This window comes from Aulonocara stuartgranti (assembly GCF_965226115.1).
Source record: "Aulonocara stuartgranti genome assembly, chromosome: 17".
Classification (NCBI taxonomy): domain Eukaryota; kingdom Metazoa; phylum Chordata; class Actinopteri; order Cichliformes; family Cichlidae; genus Aulonocara; species Aulonocara stuartgranti.
Window position 1 is genome coordinate 40,538,672 of NC_138953.1, and position 21,733 is coordinate 40,560,404.

General features: G+C 42.4%; 2 protein-coding genes across 2 annotated transcripts; one reads left to right on the forward strand and one right to left on the reverse strand.

The window, feature by feature from the left end:
* The first annotated feature begins 2,771 nt into the window (after positions 1–2,771).
* tmem121b (transmembrane protein 121B) lies at positions 2,772–10,879 on the forward strand. Its single transcript, XM_082511093.1, has one exon. It carries the CDS (start codon positions 2,981–2,983, stop codon positions 4,157–4,159), a length of 1,179 nt encoding a protein of 392 aa, XP_082367219.1. The 5' UTR covers positions 2,772–2,980; the 3' UTR covers positions 4,160–10,879.
* An 807-nt stretch (positions 10,880–11,686) lies between these two features.
* On the reverse strand, positions 11,687–20,527 carry il17ra1a (interleukin 17 receptor A1a). The gene is made up of 11 exons (XM_082511092.1): positions 19,339–20,527; positions 18,384–18,408; positions 17,913–18,059; positions 17,265–17,386; positions 16,474–16,600; positions 15,998–16,045; positions 15,758–15,915; positions 15,023–15,094; positions 14,794–14,884; positions 13,767–13,871; positions 11,687–13,619 (listed from the first exon to the last, which is right to left on the reverse strand). Exons 1-11 carry the CDS (start codon positions 19,429–19,431, stop codon positions 12,220–12,222), a joined length of 2,388 nt encoding a protein of 795 aa, XP_082367218.1. The 5' UTR covers positions 19,432–20,527; the 3' UTR covers positions 11,687–12,219.
* Positions 20,528–21,733: the final 1,206 nt, after the last annotated feature.

Consider the following 21,733-nt stretch of genomic DNA (forward strand, 5'->3'; position numbering starts at 1 on the left):
AAAAACCACTGCTGAGCAACAGGAACGTAAAGGTCATCCTGATGACCCCCGAGATGCTCTGTGGGCTGACAGACAACAGTTCAACTTTTTGGAAGGTGTGTCCTGTTACATCTGGCGTAAAAATAACATTTCAGCAAAGGAAGATCATGCCATGGATCAGCCAACATGCTGTTCTGTGGGAAATGGAGCCACGAATTGGTGCTGCAGAGAGTGGCACAACCAGTTAATAGGTTTAGGTTTTCCACACAGGGCCAGGTAGGTCTGGATTTATTTCCCCTTAATAAACACCTGAAAGAGGAATCAGACGAACGAACATTTGGTTGATTGAAGTCCAATCAACTTCATATTTGAACGGAAGAAAAAACTAAGCTGATGAAAATTTAAAGTGAAATCTAATATCAACAGTAAAAAAAAAAAAAAATCTGGGTTTTTTGCATCTTTACATGAATGTTTAGATCTGAATTTAACTCCGTTTGTTCACAATTTAATATATTTTGTATACAAGGAAGAGAGAAACCAAAGAACTGATCTGCTGTCAGGGATTCATCCACAGTGTCACAACCCCACCGTGAAGTGAAAGTGGAGAAACGCTGCTGGAGAGTCTTTTGAGGGTTTTATGAGATATACTGTTTATTCACAGGAGACCATAAACCAGTAAAGAAGAAAGAGCTGTGACACACGTCCTTCTTCATTAACATTTCGGCTCCTTTGCGCTTCTTTGGTTCGTCCTCTGCAGCTCGGATTAAAAGGTAAAATGTGATCATCTCGGTTAAAAGGAGGGAGGAGCGGACTGGGCCAGTGCCCTGTACTGTCTGTGGTCCTTTATGACAGCTCCCGTACGCCAGATGGCCAGTCCGGCCGTGATGGGCGGCTTGACACAGACCGTTGCTTTAGGAGGAACTCCAGTCCTGTTTGCTCGGAATATGTCTGTTTGTTAATGCTCCAAAATGTAGGTGTGATCTGAAATCCTCCTTTCGGATTAAAGAGGTCTCTGGTCTTTAAAAAGGACTCATTTTCAGTTTTGCTCTTACGCGCGTGCACCTGATGGAGAGGGGACTGGGCGAACATTGAAGCCTGATCTGACCCAACGGCAGCACATGATCTAAGAAACCGAAACTAACAGCAACTACACCGCAATCCAAGCCTTTTAACAGCAAACCACTATTGTTACATTCTTAGACGTGAACATATGGGGCGCCGTTTGTAAAGTGAAACATGCTGAAATTAACGGCAACATTTTTCCACATTTAGCTCAAAACAAGTCATTTTTTACAACATTTAGTAAAATATTTGTAACTTTTCATATTTAAAACAGAATTTTAAATGTTAAATCTAAATATTAAATATTCAATCTAAATGTTAAATGTTAAATCTAAATATTATATTTAAATCTAAATCTAAATGTTAAATCTAAATGTTAAATGTTAAATCTAAATATTATATTTAAATCTAAATGTTAAATCTAAATATTATATTTAAATCTAAATGTTAAATGTTAAATCTAAATATTATATTTAAATCTAAATGTTAAATCTAAATGCTAAATGTTAAATGTTAAATCTAAATGTTAAATCTAAATATTTAGATTTAAATCTAAATGTTAAATGTTAAATCTAAATATTATATTTAAATCTAAATCTAAATGTTAAATCTAAATATTATATTTAAATCTAAATCTAAATGTTAAATCTAAATGTTAAATCTAAATGTTAAATCTAAATATTTAGATTTAAATCTAAATGTTAAATGTTAAATCTAAATATTATATTTAAATCTAAATCTAAATGTTAAATCTAAATATTATATTTAAATCTAAATCTAAATGTTAAATCTAAATATTATATTTAAATCTAAATCTAAATGTTAAATCTAAATATTTAGATTTAAATCTAAATCTAAATGTTAAATCTAAATGTTTAGGCTAACATGCAAATTTATTGCACGGATCAGCGGAAATACCAAAATAAAAGTTTCCGAAAACCTCCGGTGCAAAAGTGTGCCGGTAGTGGTCAGACACGTTCTCACTCCCAAAGCGTAATAATTTTCGCTAGGTGACAAATTGTCAACATTTTATGCTTTCGGGTACCCAACACGTTCCTAAATTACGGCATCGGAAAAAGGAGAGCACATGAGAACCGTTTGGACTCAATCTACACGTTCGTTCATTTTCTAAAGATCGATTTGGAAAACACTATTTTACGTCATTTAACTGCTAGTAAAGGTTAGGAATAAGGTTATAGTTAGATAAGGTTAGGTTTAGGGCTGGAACACATGGCTGGAACGTCTATTATGGCGGGACCGTCATTCCACTGGAATTCAGCCATAACCCGACCATGAGAAAGCACGTCCGGCGATTTAGCTGAAAACATCGGAAGATCCGTTTTGTCGGCCATCCAAAGGTTCAGCAGTAGTGCACTCTTAGCAGCTGCAGTCTCCACTTCACAATCGCTGCAGCACATGTCCAGCAAAATCGCTGGACATGCTCGTAGGCAAGAAGTGAAGCAGCACATGGCGGGGAGAAGTGAGGAGAACAGACACAATTTTGCACCGGAGGTTTTCGGGAAGCTTTTATTTTGGTATTTCCGTTGATCCGTACAATAAATTTGCATATTAGCCTAAACATTTAGATTTAGATTTAACATTTAGATTTAAATATAATATTTAGATTTAATATTTAACATTTGATGAAAAGTTACAAATATTTTACTAAATGTTGTAAAAAATTACTCGAAAATATGTTTTTGTAAGGTTTTGAGCTAAATGTGGAAAAATGTTGCCGTTAATTTCAGCATGTTTCACTTTAAAAACGGCGCCCCATATGAACATGTGTGAGAAACGAATGGAAATGAGCGCAAAAGCAGAGGGAGGTGGAATCCGTTCCACTAGTCCGTGCCTTTCTTTGCGCCTGGCTGGTTCTCTCCACCTTTAAAGCAGCTAGAGGGAAGAAAACAGTCGAGAGGGAGGCGACAGCGCAAATACAATGGTCACTGAAACTGCAAAAGACAATCCGAAGGCCGATTATTTCCCACCCGAAGCGAGCGATTGCCCCAACTCTCCCATCTCATTTTCCTCCGAAGACGGCCAGCTAAGCAGGAGGCGCGACACCCAGACCACCAGCGGCAGCATCATCCCGGAGGACAGCGGCAGCATCCAGGCCCTGGTCACCTCATCCGCAGCCGCCGCCAGCATCATGACATCAGGGGAGTTCGTGCAGACCGCTCCCCTGCTGGCGCACAAATCCAAGAGGAGCATGCTGTACAAGGCGCTGTGCTTCCTCCTCCTCATCTTCCAGGGCGGCGTTCTGGATTTCTACCTCATCATCTTCACGGACCTGTACTGGTGCTCGTGGATAGCCACGGACCTCGTGGTGATTTCGGGCTGGGGGATTTTCTTCATGAAGAACGCGCGGAGTAAGAGGGAGCGGGCCTGCGGCTTTCACCAGAAAAGCTCCATTTTCGGCTGCAACCTCGGAGAGTTCACCTACGCCTACCTTGCATGGCTCATCTACGTCATCGCCTGCACCCCTAAGGTGGTGCTCATCCTGGAGACCTCCATCCTGGAGCTGATCACGTTAAAGGTCCCGTTCGGAGCGACCGGCTTCAAAATCGTCATGCTGCTGTCTGCGCCGCTGCTCTTCTGCCTCATCAACTCCATCATCGAGGACCTGAACGGTTCGACGCGGCACCACTCCCAGAGCTGCTTCATGGGCACCTGCCTGGACCTGCTGGACAGCTTCACGCTTGTGGAGATGCTGCTAAGGAACGAGATCCCCACGCTTTATCTTAAATACACCGTGATCTCGGTGTACTTTGTGGCCCTGGCCGTGCCGGTGGTCTGGCTGTACGAGCTCACGGCGTCCGAGCTGCGCTGCAGGTGGCTTTGGGCCCGTTTCTCCACGGGCCTGGTGGTTAATGCGCCCCTGCTGGTGGTCAGGTGTTTCCAGGTCTACATCTACAAGATGCCGGTGTCGGTGTTCATGTTCAAAAACATCTTCTTCTTGGCCTGTAAGCTGCTGGAGCTGCTGGAGCAGTGTGTGGCGTTCCGGGGGGTCCGCAGGCTGGCTGGCGGCAGCAACCCGGCCCAGTTCTCCCACTGCGTGTCCGAGAACGACATGTGTCCGCACGGGTATGTCAATACTCTGGCTGTGGCTCAGTCCTAGAGCCGTGGCGGCCGTCTCTGCCTGTGACGGCAGGACAGACATAGCTGGAACCTGGAAAATCCCAAATACCACCGAGTGTCCGCCTCGGGATGCTGGCTTTTGGATTCACGTCCACGCGATAAGCAAAGCAGGTATCAGGTATCAGACACGCAGGCAACAATAAAATAAGCAGTGCAGATGATGGCATTTAGCTGCTAAATAATAGACAAAAAACAAAACCAATTTTCTAATCAGACTGAAAAAACGAAATCTTATCTCCCGTGGTGAGCTCCTGTTGGGCCTCCCAGCTGCATCTCAACATAAAGTATTATTAAAGGGCCTTGAAGAGGCTCCGTCTCTGTGTTACCACTAACAGAGGTGTCATTCGTGGGAAGACAAGAAAATGTTCAGCATAAAATAAAAAAATGGGGTAAAGGCAGAAGTTCCATCAACTGGAGGCTGTGGAGGCCTAATGTGCTAATTCAGGTCTTTCTGTGTTAGTGGGCCCAAAGGCAGCTACGCAATGATCTCATTATTTCAGTGACTGTGATTTGAAATCTTTATTTCCAAAGCAGCTCCAGGGTCACCAAGCGCTGTCAGACTACAAGCCAGGCTCGACTCGCTAATTAAACCGCAGGGACCACATTTGGCCTTTGTTATCAATCGATGATGCTTACTACCAAACGACTTTGTGATTAATCACATGCAGAGCTGTGAAACAGTATCTGACCCTGATTTCTTTTTTGGTCGCTGTTCGCATGTTTGTCACTTCTCTGTTTCAGATCATCAGACTTTCTGATTCTAATATGATTTAAAAAATAACCCGTCTGAATACAAAATGTACTTTTATATGAGGAATGATGATTTTATTTATTGTTGGAAAACGTTAAACCTACCTGGACCTGTGTGAAAAGGGGACTGCCCCCCTAAAGCTAATAACTGGTTGTGCCACTCTTGGCAGCAACAACTGAAATCAAGTGTTTGCAATAACTGCCAGTGAGTTTAACTTCTCTGTGGAGCAACTTTTCCATCAGGACTTACATCGGCCAGTCAAAAAATCTTCATGTTTTTTACCATTTAGAGGTGGACTTGCTGGTGTCCTGCTGCATAAAACCACTGTAGAGCTGAGCATTCCCGGGAAGGTTCACCACTGTGCCAGGTTTTCTTGGTGGACGGCGTTATGGTTTCCCAAAGCCTTTGACATTGTAACCCTGTCAAGCGTCCTTCTTTCACCTGTGTCCTGATGCTTTCCTTGTAGCCTGCGTCACTTTGTCAGACGCCTTCTGTGTAATGGAGTTTTTGATTGAACAGGTCTGACCTGAAACAGGTGAACGTGACAAATATGCAAACAAAAAAGAAACAAGGAAACACTTTTACTTTTTCACACTGCTGTACACGACGGTTTGTCTGCTTTCAATACAAGTGTGAGCAGTTCTGTTGAATCCGCGGCCATATTGCAGGTGGTGGTGATGTCACACATGTTGCTCAGACGGAGGAGAAAAACACGATATAAGAAACGGCCCGTTTTACACAAATGACTTATTACTTGACAGGATGACGTTATTTTCAGAGCAGCGCGTTCCCATTTATGTTGGAAAGTGGAAATGATGTCGCGTACCTGCCTGTGATAGCTGCTAAACTCGATGAGCTTTCTGCGTTTGGGGCAGACGGCGCTCAACGTAAGAGGTAAACGGATTTTCCAGTTTCTGCCTGGTGTCACCTGTACCAGCCTTACAACGAGCCCTCTTCAGACCAGCCAACAGGTGCTACAGTCAGACACCTGCAGGAGACTCACAACACTGCTGTGTGTGTTCAGCCTACGACCTCCGAGGGACAGCAGCTGGACTGTGCTGAGATCAAACTGCAATTTGAAAACTCCAGATTTAAGTCCTAACGCCGGGCTCTGCTCCACCTAATGTACATTAGTGTTTTCTATCAATGACAGTGATGTCTGCTGGTCGTTAATCGTACTGAAAGTAGAGTAGACTTGTATGTAAGTTGCTTACAAACCAGCAGTGCCACGACCCCCCGAGGCTTCTGTCAGTATTTTCTTTCACTCTGAGTTCTGACTCTGCAGTTCTCTTGGTCACAAACGGGCAGAGTTCAAGTTCTCCAATAAACAAACAAAACTAAGTAAACAAAAACCCATCAAATCAATGGCGACATTATTTAAAGTTTTAGCCCAGAAAGCTCAGCACTCTGAGCACGTCTGTTTCTAACATACTGAAACTGGTTTCTCCACAAAATCCAATTAAAGGAGAAAAATAATGATTTTTTCAGTATATAGCAGTAATATCGAATTTAGCCACATTATTACAGCTTTGGCGGTGCTCATCAATATTTCTTCAATCTGATTTCAGCTTGTCTCACTATCAGCTGTGCTGCATTTTGGTGTAAGTGCCTCTCAGTGCGTTATGAAACAGCAGGCGACAGCTAAAAACCATAATGCAGTGGTTGGAGGTTAGCCTTCAGCTTTCTATGTGAAGGCTAAACACATGTTTGGTCATTTTTGCATTTCTAGCTCTGTTTGTTAAATTATTCTCCAGAACCTGAGAAAAGAAAAATGTTCTGGACGTCAGCGTTTCCTTTGCTCTCTGTTCAAAGGCTTCTGTACCTGATACACAGAGTCGGTAAGAAGCTTTAAACAACACGAACATGTGTATGTGTATATAAATGAACTGAATTTGTATGAAAAATTCATGGTTTTCAGAGTGTATATATCATTTTACATAGATGAGACCTGAGGTGGGAGACAGTCTGCATCCAGGTGAAGCTGGGGAGGGCACAGGTATCACGATAAAGTAATTACCCCCTTCCTGATATCTTCATTGGTTTTGGCATATTTATCACACTTAAACATTTCAGACCATTAAGCAGATTGTGATATTAGATAAAGATAATCAGAGTAAATACAACCTAATAACTCGTTGTGCCGCCCTTGGCAGCAAAAACTGCAATCAGGTGTTTGCGACAGCGCCCACGGTTTGAAGAAGTTTGTTTCAGCCACATTGAAAGTCTTTGACGGCATCCACAGGGTGGAGCAGTGTGTCTGTTACACTCTTTGCTGGGTTGAATTATCTGAAGTCATCCAGGTGCTGAAACCCAGAACAGCACACTACCTCCAGCACGTCTGGCTGCTGCAAGTGTGTTAATGTTCGGCCAAATTCAACGAGAAGCTTCAAATGTCTCACAGCTTCACAGAATATTATCCCCAAAGTCTTTATTTTATTTATGCTTTAGATAAATGTAACATCAGCCTTTGTTTTATTCCAATTACACGATTGCAGTTCTTGCTGCTGAAGGTGAAACAATCACTTATTTGGGGGGCAGAGGAGGACCTTTGATTCTCTTTTCACTTAATCAGTGAAATTATCTTTAAAAACTGCATTTTGTATTTACTCAGGTGATCTTTATCTAATATTAAGATTTGTTTAATGATCTGAAACATTTAAGTGTGTTAACTCTGCTAATAATAATAATGATGATGATAATAACCCTAATAATAGGACTTCACATTAATAGGACACTTTTACATCAGGTGGCATTACTGACTGACTTTGTCTCTCTCCTCCTTTATGAGCTCGTCGTTCTGTATTTTGCAATCACGTCTGGTAAAGTATTTATTATGTGTGCAATATCCAAGTCTGAGTAATCTGAACATGATTTAGTGCCTATTGCTTTGGAGATGAGTGAACTTTAATGACGACGAGTGTCGGTGTGTCCGTGACCAGTGCGTGCAGCGTAGATGATTGTAGAGGAAAGGCGGCGGCGGCGGCGGCGGCGACGTAACAGAATTATGACCTGTTTGTTTCATTTGGCAGGCAGCAAACATGCTTTGCTTTTTTTCATAATTTCAGTACAGATTAGAAAGATGTTTTGTCAAGAAATGCTTGTTTCTAATGCACTTTGGTTAAATATATCTGTTTACTATATTTAAGATTTTTAGTTTCATTGAGAACAAAAGATTTTATTCAACCTTCTCACAGCAGCTGAAGGAAATTTGAGTGAAACAATACTGACACGTCTGCATGTCCAGCAGCGTGTTACCTCAGCGCTGTCCAACTCTTTACAGGCTGAAGGACAAAGAACATATTGCAAAGCAGACTGATAATGATACCTGTCATGTACCCGGCACAAACGGTGGTGTTAAAGCTAAAGCTGTATGAAGGAGTTTAAAGCCTTTGAACTTTCACTTGCAGCACTGATTGTCTGGAGGAAGTTCAAAATGTGCACTTTGCTAAAAAGACGGTTTTACTGACAAACACTTTAAAATGTGTTAAATATGCAAAAAAGTGCAGAAAATGTCCACATTATTTGGCTCGTTCTTCTCAGTGTCTCAGCTCTGCTGTTAGGAAGTGATTTAAACTGAAACTTGTGTAATTTTGTTGCACGAACCCTTAAAAGCAGTTTTCTGTTGTGTTTGTGTCGAGACTGTCTCTCTGCCTTACATATTCCAGATGCTGATGTTGTTATTATATTATATGTGGTATATGGTATGACATTGTCTAAGGCAGAGCATCCAGAGAGAGTAGGGTACACAGACTTTACCAGTGGCCTCCACTCCGGCTCTGAATTTATCTCCACTTAGGGTCTCTCTTACTCCTCCCCCGTGAAGGAATAAGACAGGCTGGATCTGACACATCTAATTGAGTTCAACTGCATTTATATGGCGCCAAATTAACAACAAGTGTTGCCTTAGCATGTTCTTTATATTGTAAGATAAAGACCAATAATACACAAGTTAAAGGGGACTAACCCTCCAGCAGAACCAGGGTGAGGGAGGTGCACAGGAAAACCGATACACCCACGTGGAAGAGAGGCAGAGATGAAAAATAACTAATGATTAAACGCAGAGTGGTGTATTAAAGATGAGCTAAAAAGAAACATTGCATCATGGGAAGCCCCAGCAGCCTTGGCCTATTGCAGCAGGGTTTGGGGTCACCTTAAAGCCTGTCCTTTAAAAGACAGCATTCTCCCCTGGCAAGCAAGGCTGATACGCAATCACCACACTGAATTCTACTCAGTGCTCTCGGAGCTTCCCACCCCAAGAAGGATGGGACGTCATGGCCTGTGACAATCCTTTGTTTCTGCAGGAAATGCTAGTTAGGGTTGTAGGTTCCCTTCAGCTCGGTACTAGTGGCAGCAGTCTGTGTTGCTCCCTACAAAAACTGCCACAGGATTCTTGTCACACTTAAGGGACCTCATAGGGTCATGCTTTACCATGTTCCCTACACCATCTGGTGACCAGCTGGCCCTCTGTGGGATTTGGACAGTGCCGATGGCCTTCCATGAGCCATTTTAGCACCTGTAAATGGTGGAGTCTTTGTGAATAATGAAGCAAAGGCTAGTGGACCACTGTTGTGAGGGTAAACCTTCTTGGTCCCAGGCCCACAACCACGAACCATTCAGGTCCGTGAAGATGAGGTAGAAATCCCTTACTGGGTACCAGGTGGGAATCAAGCTTGCAACTCCCACTGCAAAGGTGTGTAATAATAATGGATTGCATTTATATAGCGAAACCCTCAAAGCACTTTACAATTCCACTATTCATCCACACACTGGAGGAGGCAGCTACAGTTGTAGCCACAGAAGGGAGGCTGCCATATTGCGCCATCAACACCAGTAGGTGAAGTGTCTGCCCCAAGGACACAACGACCAGGACAGACAGAGCAGGGGATCGAACCGGCAACCTTCCGGTTCCAAGATGAGCTTCCCGACCCCCTGCAGTCTCACCACTACACTACAGCTGCACTGACTTAAGCTGCATCTTATACATACATGTATGTGGGATAAAGAAGGTGGAGAGATAGTCTCTTTACTAAGGGAACTTGGGTTACAATGTAACCAATCGTTCTGTGGGGAGAGGACATTCATCCCGTTAAACTGATTCCAGTTAAACACACGAGTGTAAATGGAGCAGAAACTGGCTGCACTGTACCAGGATCAGTCTGTGATTGCTGCGTCTGCACAGCTGAAGTCCTGTTGGCTGAGACACACATTCAGCTATCTGCAACTGAGAGAAGTTTCATGTTTAGCAGAGAAAAGAAACTTTTGCTCAAATCGTTGATTTTTTCTTTTCAATATTATTGTTTTTTAATGAGTGTTCATTGGTGTTTATAGATATCCATAAAATGACAGACATGTTGTTGCCTTGGCTTTGTTTCTTTTATTTGTTTGCTGCTTATCATAGTTTACCATAGTACTCTAAATGATATATTTTATACTATTTTTGTATTGTTTCCTTGTGCCAGTAATCTCTGAAACACTTGCATATGTATACAGTGTTGTTGGAAACGCTCCCTCACAGTGTTTGAGGGGATTTGCACATGAAGCTTGAGACTAATACTTAGCAGGACCATATCTAGATTAAACTAAGCTGACGTGCAGTGGGTCTTTACCTGCATGAACAAGCACAGTTTTACTGAAACTACCAAAGGCTTTAACAGACATGGGGATTCAGAGGAGCTGCTCATGCCACACAAATCGAAATGATTTCTTCTTCTTCTTTAGCCCGTGTGAAAAACAGAGTGTGTGATTTTAACACTCCTGTATCAGAATATACAAGCTTTCCTTTTCTTCGTTTACACAGATGTTGATGAGTTTTACAGAGGGGACCTTACCTGTACTATAAAATTGTGTGCTGTATATCTGTACTGATATAATCCAATCTATGTAGCCAACTCGATGTGTAAGAAGAGTCACGCGGTCGAAACCTGAAATAAATCAGAGGACTTTCAATTAAAAACAGAGTGTTTTTTTATTGTGGATTATGTTCAGAAGATGGTGATTGAAAATGTAACACAACAAAGCATCAAGCATAAAATAACATCTGTACAGCAAACAGGAGGAAAAACCATCAGATTTAATTTTCAGGTCCTTCAGAACAAAGACTGAAGCTTCATGATGAAACGTGCTCGTCATTCATAGCTGTGCTGTACACGTGTGAACACTAGCTGAGCAGCATCACGTCACATTACAGTTAACTACTGTACATCAGGCTGGAAATGGAAAATGACCCTTTCTCAAGGGAACAAATACAAGACTCTGATCATCTGAAAATATTCATTGATAATATCGATTTGCCTCCAACTTAAATCACTTCTTGTTTGCCTGGTTTAGGCGTCAGGTAGGCGTGTGTTCAGTTACGCCTGAGAGGGAGCTTATCCAAGCCCCTCCCTCACCCACTGATTCGCCATTAAACTTTTATTCTTGTATGCATTCATCCCTCCATCCCTGATCCTTTTCAGGGTCGTGGTGGTGCTGGAGCCTATCCCAGCTGTCTTAGGGTGGGAGGCGGGGTCCACCCTGGACAGGTCGCCAGTGTGTCGCAGGGCCAACACACAGACAACCATTCGCACTCACATTCACACATATATAGGCATATATACATGTTTAGTGATTTTCCAGAGGCTCTTAAATGTGCCCCTGCTTCCTCTCTGGCCTTTTCAACATGCAGCGAGGAGACAAGCTGACAAACAAAGAGTCTGTGCAGGCAGGGAAATGAAACAAAGTCTACTTCCTGTAAGCAACAATCACACCTGCAAAAAAAGCTATTACAAATTCATTTAAACCAAATGCAAATATTTTGTTAAACTCATGCTGTAACTGTTTTCTACAATATCACCCGCTCATGTCCCCACGACAGCTGTCTGGCCTGTCAACAATTAACAACACAAGTTTCAGAGTAACACAAATACACCGTGATCGCTAACAGTCACGCTACAGTGCTGTAATGATTAATGACGCTGCTGTTTTCAGCTGCAGTACAGCTTTAAAAACATCACATTAAATGCATTTTGGATTTTTCTTTGCAGGAACCAAACTCTCAGTAATCCGTGTTCTTTATCTTTGAAAAAGACACAACTCCTACACTTATTACACAAGCACATTACTGGTCAAGGGTCTTTTGCTTATTGCCAACTTTTAAATGTGGAACTTTCTGGCGTTCCCTGGGATCAGCTGCTGGGAAGTCACTGGTTTGCAAACTCCCCTGTGAATGATTAACACCAAAGAAGAAGCCGACGTGAACAGTCTGCCACAGCAACATCATGTTGCCAGTAAGAAATATCATCAAATATATGTCACACTGTAATGTCAAATTCTTCAAACAGCTCCTTCTGCAGCTTTGCCAAAGCCACCAGTGACTCGTCTTTAGATGGACATTCGTGCTGGGAGGAGTTTTTTGAGCTGTAGCCTTGATCGGAGCCACTGCTTGGTCCTTTTGGCTCCTGAGCCTCGTTCTCCTCTATCTGCACATGCTCAGAGTTATCCATCCCAGAGGGGGGGAAATGCTGCCCGGGAACACTTGTACACGACGATTCCGGAGAATTAAAGTCCAGGGAGTTCGGCAGAGCTTGGCTTCTTTGGTCCAGATAAGCTTGGTTCAGAGATATCAAGGAATCCTCCTCATTATCTTCAGTGGGAATGTGACTAAACGGTTCATCCACAAGGGAGACCCAGTTCTGTCTGGGTGGCGGTGGATTGTTTAAAGCTGGCTCAGCTACGTAGACAGACTCCGTCAGCACGTTCTCCAGGCCGGATGAATGCTGATGTCTGTCTGATGGATTGACTGCAGGTATAAGTTCTATTACTGAGGACAGCTGACTCTCCGGGTTCAGCTCAGGGGTGAGAATGTGAATGCTGCTGCTGTTTTCATTGATTTCCACGTCACGAACATAGACAGGAAACTCATCTCTGATTAGAGGGACACATTCAAGGACGGGAGGAATATGCAGCTGTTCAATGAGCATGCTGGCGTCGTTTAGGACCTCCTCTTCACTAACCACACACTGCTTCTCGAACCAGTCGGGATTTTCAAACTGGTAGGCCTGGAAGGTTTCAATGGCCGTCCTCAGAGCTCTACCAGAGGGACAGTTGAAATATTCATCTGCACCGATTCCCTCAATGTGCTTCACCTGCCCCGGCTGATACTTTTCGATGTCTAAGATGCGGAAGAACAGCTCTTCAAAGTGCTTCATCAGCCTGTATTTCACCGCAATGTCGAAAACCGACGGCACGTCTTTCTCGCTGCTGATGTCATCAAAATAAGCTACCATGTACTTGCCCAGCGTGCCTGCCTGGTGCATTTCTGGCAGAAAGAGGTTGAGAAAAGGAGTGAGCATGTCGTCTGTGGGCGATAGGAGGTCTTCCTTCAGAGTCACTCGTCCCTGACCGCACATGGCCTTCCACTTTGCCTGGACGCCTCGTGAGCACAGCACGAGAATTTTGTCCGAGGGATCTTTCAGCTGCTGCCGCTGCCACTCGAGCCAGCGCAGACGACCCACCATGCCTACCGAGGTGGAGTCGAGCAGGTCTACTAGCACCTTAGTGCCACACTTTGTCTGGAGGAAGGTGCAGAGTTTCAGCACGATGTCCCTGTACAGATGGTGGTCTTGTGAGTAGATGACCAATACTTTGGGCTTTTGTTTGACTGGCTGCACTTCCTGAACTCCCTTTGGTCCTGCACTGACATTAGTTTTCCCTGAAAGTAGAAGAGACCACGAGAGGATCATCAGCAACCGAAGAGCAAAGTTAAACCATAACATTCGTGCACAAATCGATGGAGAGCCACGTCTCCAATCAAAACCTTTGAAGTTAGAACTTGATATAGAACTTAAAGGAGACTAACCTGGCTTCCTGCAGATGGCAAACATAACAGCTGCCATCAGTATACACATCGACACCACTCCCAGGGAAACGAACCCGTAGTGAGGGGCATTATCTGCTGGGAATGCTGTAAGAAGCAGAAATAATTCAACGTGACACCAACAGAGTGAACAGATACCCGAGCTGCAGTAACTGCTCTGTTAGATCGGACTACACAGGCTAGCCTTCGCTCCCCATGTGCTTCAGTGAGCCTCGGCCACCCTGGAACTCACATCATTATACTTGCCAATGTTTCCTGCTGCTAACAACTATGAGGACAAACTCTTCACTTGTCCCCCAAATAGATCCCACCCACTACCTGGTGTGATGATGACTGCTTCTTACGTAGCACGTTTTTACCCTGCCCTAGCTCTCAATACCTTTACACATCTTGCCTCATTCACCTCTTCATACAAGCACTTTTTTCTACGTTTAAGTGCTTTCCATGTAACATTCGTACTCCGACAGATGCAGAAGATGCAACTGCCTGGAGCAGCCAGGCTGGAACTAAAACCCTTCCAATTAGTCAATGACCTGCTCCACCTAGAAACTTTATTTTGGGTAGCTGAGCAATTTTCGCAGTTACTTTGTTCCCAAACCAAACTATTTGGTTACATTTAAGTCAAAATTAAATGGCTGTTAAACCCACTTTTCCTCGTAGATACACAGCTGGTTTGAGTTATAATAGTAGCAACAGTAGCAAGACCAGAGCAAGCATCAGTGAGAACAGATGCAGCACATCATGAGAGGAGGAGGTGGGCTGTAGAGTGAGCAACTGTGGGCAAGCTAAAGCAGCCTAAATGGCACTCCACATGTGTGCGGGGTGGATACGTGCAGAAGCTGAACCCCCATGTGGGCCGAAACGAAACTATGTTTACGGTGTCGTAATGTTCACTAGTGTACGAGCACAGGAAAATGCTGGGAATCAAACCACCGACTTTATCATTACTTTATAAAGTGTTGATCTGACAGAGCGTTCAGCCACCCTCTGACTCAAACGTGATACTGACCTGCAGGACCTTTCGTCACACTGGGGCAAATATTCTGAGTTTTCCTTCGACGGGTACAGTCTTCACCACATTGTGAGAAATAAGGTTTAATCTGCAATAAAGACAGAATGAACTTGTGCACCCAGGTGAAGTGGGATCCTACAGCATGGTGAAGTATTATCAGAATTAAAATAATAATAAATATGATTAAACTAGCATCACTGTGCAGAACAGGCTTGAAAGGTTTTACCTGAACATCAAACTGGCAGCACGATCTCGGCCAACTATCCAGGCTGAATGTTACACTCAGGGTCTGATTCGCCTGAAAACCAGTTTGACCAACATTTAACAAACAACACAGTAAGAACGATGTTCTAGTCCTTTGAAGATTTAGATGTTTGATTCACCAAATAAAATTCTGTTATATGTTCATGTTCAGCTTCGTCTTTTTGGAAGTGCATATGCATGAACCTCGTAACGCCAAGTCTGGAGCGTACATTTGATACAGACATCAACCTAAAACCTACATATGCAAATTCATCTTAAATTTCTTTTGTAATAAATGGTACATGATTCAATAAATACTCCAGTTTACAATAAATCATAATTGTCTGGCAATTATTTCATCAGTCGTGCTTTACAAGGTAACATCTATTTGTGACTGTGGTTTACACACGATAAGCAGCCTTTTCTACAAGTGACGCAAAAAAAAAGAAAAATAAATTGCAGAGAGTTTCCTGTACTGAAAAAAATGTGTAAAAACTAGGTTAAGGTACAAAATATAGGCCACTGTGATGACAGTACTGTTGAAATGAAACTGCTAACTGCACACGAACCCTTTGAATACAAAAAAGATTTGAATATGTAGGATGATTCAATTTTATTTATACCAGGTCGATTTGTTGATCAATTATTAAGTCATGTACTAACAGAGACTTGGAGGAGAGAGACCTGATATTTCATAATCCACATTATTAATCCTTACCTTATTTAAACTGTGTTTATCCTGTTGAGAAGAGCAGCCATTGACAATAACCATGTACTTCTCACACAGGTTGTCAGGGCTGAAGCTGACAGCCAGAGCAGAGTTTCCATCAGCTACAGTGACCTGACTCAGACTGATGTTAGGCTGCCACAGACTTCCTGTTAGCAGACGACAGGACAGACGTGCTTTATAAGATTTACTTACTCTCACGGGCATTTAGAGGTTCTGTCAGTGACGTACCTCTCTCTATGCAGAACTGTGTGTTCGTCATTTCTGGATCTTCACAATCTGAGTAAACCAAAAACAGTTTCATAAAATCAATTACAGAAGATCGTCTAAGAGCTTCACGAGTCTAAACCTGCCCTGGGACATACTTCTGTATGAATTCTGTATTTGAAAAGATCTTTATGATGAAAACGAAAAAGGATCACATCCCTTTGTCTCAAACACCTTGTACATTCAAGTGTCTTCAGGATATCTGCGGCGTGAGTTTCCCAACCAGTCTATATGTGATTTATGGAAAGGAGAGGGTGTGTCTGCACACACAGCTGGGCCTCTGATAAGTATTTAGTCCAGCTAATCATTCGAATGATTGTATAGGTTCACAAAATAACAGCAAGAAAACATCTGAACAAAAATGAATAAACAGATAATCCCAAACAACTCCGAGAAAAACAAACAGGAACAACCAAACACTGGTTCTGAATTCAACTCACGAGGAACTAGGAGGTTTTTCCTGATGTCGTAGCTGCTGTGGTGCAGTTCTGGTTTGGGTATGTTGAAGACAGAGACCTGGTAGCTCTGCCCCGGATCCAGCACCAGCATATCAGCTGAGAATGACCACTGAAAGCCAAGAACAACGCTGAGCGTCAGGAGCACACATGTGAAACCTTTGCACCAGTATGAATGCCACTGTGGGACACGCTGGTGCATGTTTGATCGAACCTCACTCACACAGTGGGACGTTCTGAGCGTGATGGGTATAATCGGTGACATGAAAAAAATGTATATGGACCTATGTAGTAGTTTTCTGCCAATGGCTGCTTGAAACAACGCAGTACTTCACAGTACAGAAATCCTCGCTCATTTTTAATAATATCGATTTATTGGATATTTTTTGTATTATTTGTAATGATGAAAAAAGACACGTTCAGTTTAATGAACTTTAGCTGAGAGCTTTGCTAAACTTTGGTAAATTTTCTCCATCATTGCAACCGAGCAAATGTGTTGTTATGATAGTGGAGGACAGAGGATCCAGACAGCGTCAGCACAGGGATGATGCTGCGGTGCGCAGTGGTTATATCAGCAGTTCCTTTACAGGTTAAAAGTTTGCATTGAAAACAACCATCATGTTCTCCGTGTACGTTTATCCTTTGTAGTTGACTTTTATTCAGAAATCATTTGGTCAGAGCTCAGTAAACAATCATTCATTGAAGCTGAAGCTTTGTCTGCATGAAATGTTGCTAACTGCAGGGATCCAGTTACATCTACAAATAACAACACTCACCTTTTCTCCTGATGGACTCCTCATCGCGAGTTCGTTTTTGAACGAATATCGAACACACAGGTTCTGATTGGTGGATTCCACCAGAACATGAAGCTCGGTGGCCTTTAGGAAATGGATGCTACCTGGAGGTGAATATAGCAGAAAATATTCAGGTAAGGCCGAGAAACAAACAAAAACACGCCCACATTATCTTAACCTGGAGTAAACGCCAAGAGCGTGCAAACGCGCATTTTTATCATTAATCTTCTTTTTCTTTTCCAAATAGTTTTAGTTTAAGTTTGTTTCCTGATATCTTATCAGATTTGTTTTTACTATTTGTGAAACAAAGTGTGATAAAAATCTTTCAAGGGGTTGACTCAATTTGACTTTTTAACACGTTTTATTTTATTTATTTATTTATTTTGTTGTTGTTTATGCTATTTGTATGTGTACAGCACTTTGTGAACTCTGGTTTTATGTTAAAGTGCTTTATAAATAAAGATGGAAAACAGCCACGTTATAAGTAACTGTCCTGACTTAAATCACCATCATCAGTTTTAAAATCAGGGATTGTTGAAAAACTGATGGATCTGAGTGTTTTCATGTCTCTGATGTGTTGGTTTTCATGTATGTACTGTTGTACATGATCATCCCCGCAGACTCACTCACCATCATCCTTTAACTTCCAACTAGCCTCTAGCACTGGCTGCAGGAGTCCTGCCTCGTCTGGCCTGACGTCCACTGACACCTGCAGGTCCTCTGGATTGCTGGGAGTGTAATCATGAACTTTCAGCCACCGCTTGTCCAGACAGTTAGCTGCAAACGCACACAGAGAACAGCCAGTGTCATTGTCCCATTAGCAAAGGTTTTTAGTTTAAGCGATTGTGTTCATTGTTCGTCTCTCTTTTTGTTGCTGTGTTTCAACACTGTGTTTGTTACTTCCTGGTATATTACAGCACGACATCACAAATGACTCTTCCCAAATGTAATATTAGTGCATTTAAAGAATATCTTTTTGTTTGATTGTTTTCCAAATTCTTGTTGTCTTCCTCTGTCAGCAGTGGCTGCGCTGTCTGAACCAGGGTCAAACCAAGAAATCTGAGCAACAGCAGCGAGAGGAAGACTGAAGAATCCACTCACTTTCACGAACTTCACAATTCAAATCCTGGAGAGGAAAAGATGGACAAAAAGAGAACATCAGTAAGGAGACGTGTAGTATTCAGTATTATAAAATGCTTTCCATCAGCTCCTCTGTAGGAGCCTATTTAAGGTCCTATCAGTGCACCTGTAGGGACTTTACTCTCTTTTATTTGAAGAGGAGTCACATGAACATAATGTTTACAACAACTGTTACAAAATTATTCAGCAAACAGCAGTTTGAATGCCCGGATGTTCTATTTCAAGTTGATAGATATTAGAGCTGTACAACGCTGTGCCTCATACACGACACAGGAACACTGCTTATCTGATAAACAGCGCTCAACCAGAACGTTGAACAGCTGTCAATCATTAGCATTGTGGGCTGTTACCAGCTAAACTGTTACCAGCTAAACTGTAACCAGCTAAACTGTTACCAGATAAACTGTAACCAGCTAAACTGTAACCAGCTAAACTGTTACCAGCTAAACTGTAACATTGTTCTTCGCTACACAAACACTAAAGAAAAGAAAAAAAGATCCGCAAAAGTTTAAACACGACGTTACTTAAACATTGATCATTACATAGCTCAGTCCTGTGACTGCGCCTTCACTCGTTATAGAATCAAATACAGGTGCGAGGACTACACTCCAAGTAAGACACTCAGTTAAATGAATTACGAACAGTGCTCATAGTTTTATTTTAAAATCCTTGTTTAGAGAAAAATTGGCCTTAAACAAAATGTAGCTCAAAACTATGTAAGGAACAATAATCTTATGTAAAGAAGTCAGAAATATCGAATTCTTTAAAAAGACAAACTTTCTTTCGCTACCAGGAAAACTCAAAGTTTCTTTTCAAGTTTGTCTAAAATTATTTTCATAACGTACACAAACAGGAACAGGAAGTATCTGTTGTGTTCGGCAAACTTGGAGCCGCTCTACTGTAAAACCTTTCTCACCTGTCGAGAGCACTTGAGACGTCCGGATAAAATCCTGAGCGTGGTCGACAGCGACACACACGTTAACAGCAGCAGCGCTCGATGGAGGCTCATTTTCACCTTTCAAATGAACAACAGTCCGCTGATTCAGAGACACACTGCTCTGTCGACAGTGAAGGAAAACCCCCGACAGGGTGTAACTGGCGCTGGGCTGGAAAACTTCCTGCTCGATGTGACACAACCTGCTCAATTTACAGTAAGTTACTAAATGCTACCTTCAGGACCCGTGGGAATTTAGACTACTATTCTGTTGACTCTGACGAGATTGAATATGAAATAATGGATGGCTGGATAATTCAAGAAGCACTTCAGATGATTCGTCTATTCGTTTTTTCCGAATCACGCACGGTGAACGATGAGCCGAGGCTATGGTCGGGATTTTTAAATGACTGAGCCCATCACGCTCGTTCAATTTAAAGAAACGCCTCAACATTTACATTAAACTTGAACTTGCACATTAACACTGTGCAATACAGAGACAGCAGTAAATGATGGAACAGCCTCAGTGCGCAACGTTCATAGATGTTTCTAGTGTAAAGAATTCAGCCTCCCACAAAGGGTACCTGGTTCTCCCATTTTTCTCACTGACATTGAACGAAACATCAATTTTCCGTCCTCTTCCTCGTTCTGAGGCTTCGTTACTTCGTTACTGTCGTTACTCACAAAGGCTCAAAGCAGCGTCGTGGGAAGGGCCTTGAAGTTCGCGGTGTCGGGGGCGGGACCACGAAGGTGTAACGTGCACCGTCACATGTGAATGTAACTCGGTATTATGTCGGCTGCTCACAGCAGACGAGAACAAACAGCCAGAATTAAATCGTGAACTGATCCGCACAGCCGAGAAAAATAGGCTTACTCAAAGATTTTGACGCAGATGCCACAATAATTAAATCCCGCAGGGCCGTGTTTACACATCCTGCCACGAGAGCAATCTCAGAGGAACAAGTTAGTAAGCTGAACAGTGAACCGACTCCGCAGGGTGGGCTGACGGTCCCCTCAATGATGTTCGTCATCGGTCAGCTGCGCTGGGGTACATTCACCACCAGAGCTGGATCAAGGTTCCTTTATTTAGCATGTTTTTAAATGAACTTTGTACAAGTTGTACAAAATATACACTATAAACAGCATAATAAAAGCCGAGGTCTCAACCAGACCTGAGAGCAAGAACAAATAGGGGAGAGCGGGGTAAGTTGTCACACGGGTAAGTTGTCACACTGTTCATAACTCCAACACTAGAGGCTCTATCTCAAAAATGAAATAGCCACTTTGTGTGACTTCTTCTTCTATAGTCAACCTCCTGTTCACATGTAGTCAAGACTGCTCTAATCTGAGGTGAGCACATCTTTTTTATTTTTTTGACCTAAAAGGAAAAATAAATCACTTTAAATTTTCGTCAGTACAACTTTGTTAGGTATAGATGTTACAAATTATTATTTTACACAAAATAGAGGAGACATTAACGTGTCTTTTGATACTTCAGCTGATGTGCTATGTTGAGCTAACCCTGACATTTAGCCAAAATTAGCATAAATGTCAGTTTGGGGCAAGTTGTCTCATTAACTTTGGGGCAAGTCGTCACATGTGACAACTTGCCCCAGTACAAATAAATGCTCCAAAAAATTGATATTGTAATTCATTTGTATTTGTAATAAGGTTTTTGAAGAAAGGAAGGAGAGGCAGGAATTAAGGAAGGAAGGAAGAAAGTAAGATGGTTCGAAATTATCAACGAAAGACAGAGCGTGGCAGAACACCACCTGACATTATGTTAAAGGCAGTCAGGCAGGTAAAGATGCAGAACAAATCAATCAGAAGTACAGCAAAGGATTTTGACATAAATTACCGTACTCTAACTCGGTATTGTCAAAAGATTACCAGAGAAGAAATTGAAAGTCAGACAGCCATGCCAACAACAATGGTTGGTTATACAACGCCAAGGAAGATTTTGTCCCCTGATTTGGAAAAGCAGCTTGTTGAATATATTAGTAGGTCAGCTGACATTTATTTTGGTCTGTCACCAAGTGAGGTCAGAAAGCTTGCCTACCAGTTTGCTGTGGCACACGAACTGAAGTTTGTGCCTTTGTGGGCAGAAAAAGAAAAGGCCAGCAAAGAGTGGTTTACAGGCTTTTTAAAGCAGCATACAACATTGTCACTGAGAAAGCCAGAAGCAACTAGCCTTGCCAGGGCAAGTAGCTTCAACAGAGAGAATGTCAATGCTTTCTTTGACAACTTAGAGAAAGTGTTATGCAAATATGAGTTTGGACCAGGAGACATTTGGAATGTTGATGAAACTGGGGTCACCACTGTACATAAACCAGACAAAGTGTTGGCCAGACGTGGATTCAAACAAGTAGGGTCATTG

Excerpts from the sequence above, each read along its gene's own strand:
- il17ra1a (XM_082511092.1), bottom strand. The coding sequence starts at position 19,431 with ATGAGCCTCCATCGAGCGCTGCTGCTGTTAACGTGTGTGTCGCTGTCG. Across the intron at positions 16,601-17,264 it reads GGAGTCCATCAGGAGAAAAG|TGGTCATTCTCAGCTGATAT; the intron begins GTGAGTGTTGTT and ends CTTGGCTTTCAG. Across the intron at positions 16,046-16,473 it reads GAAAAACCTCCTAGTTCCTC|ATTGTGAAGATCCAGAAATG; the intron begins GTGAGTTGAATT and ends TGGTTTACTCAG.
- tmem121b (XM_082511093.1), top strand. The coding sequence starts at position 2,981 with ATGGTCACTGAAACTGCAAAAGACAATCCGAAGGCCGATTATTTCCCA.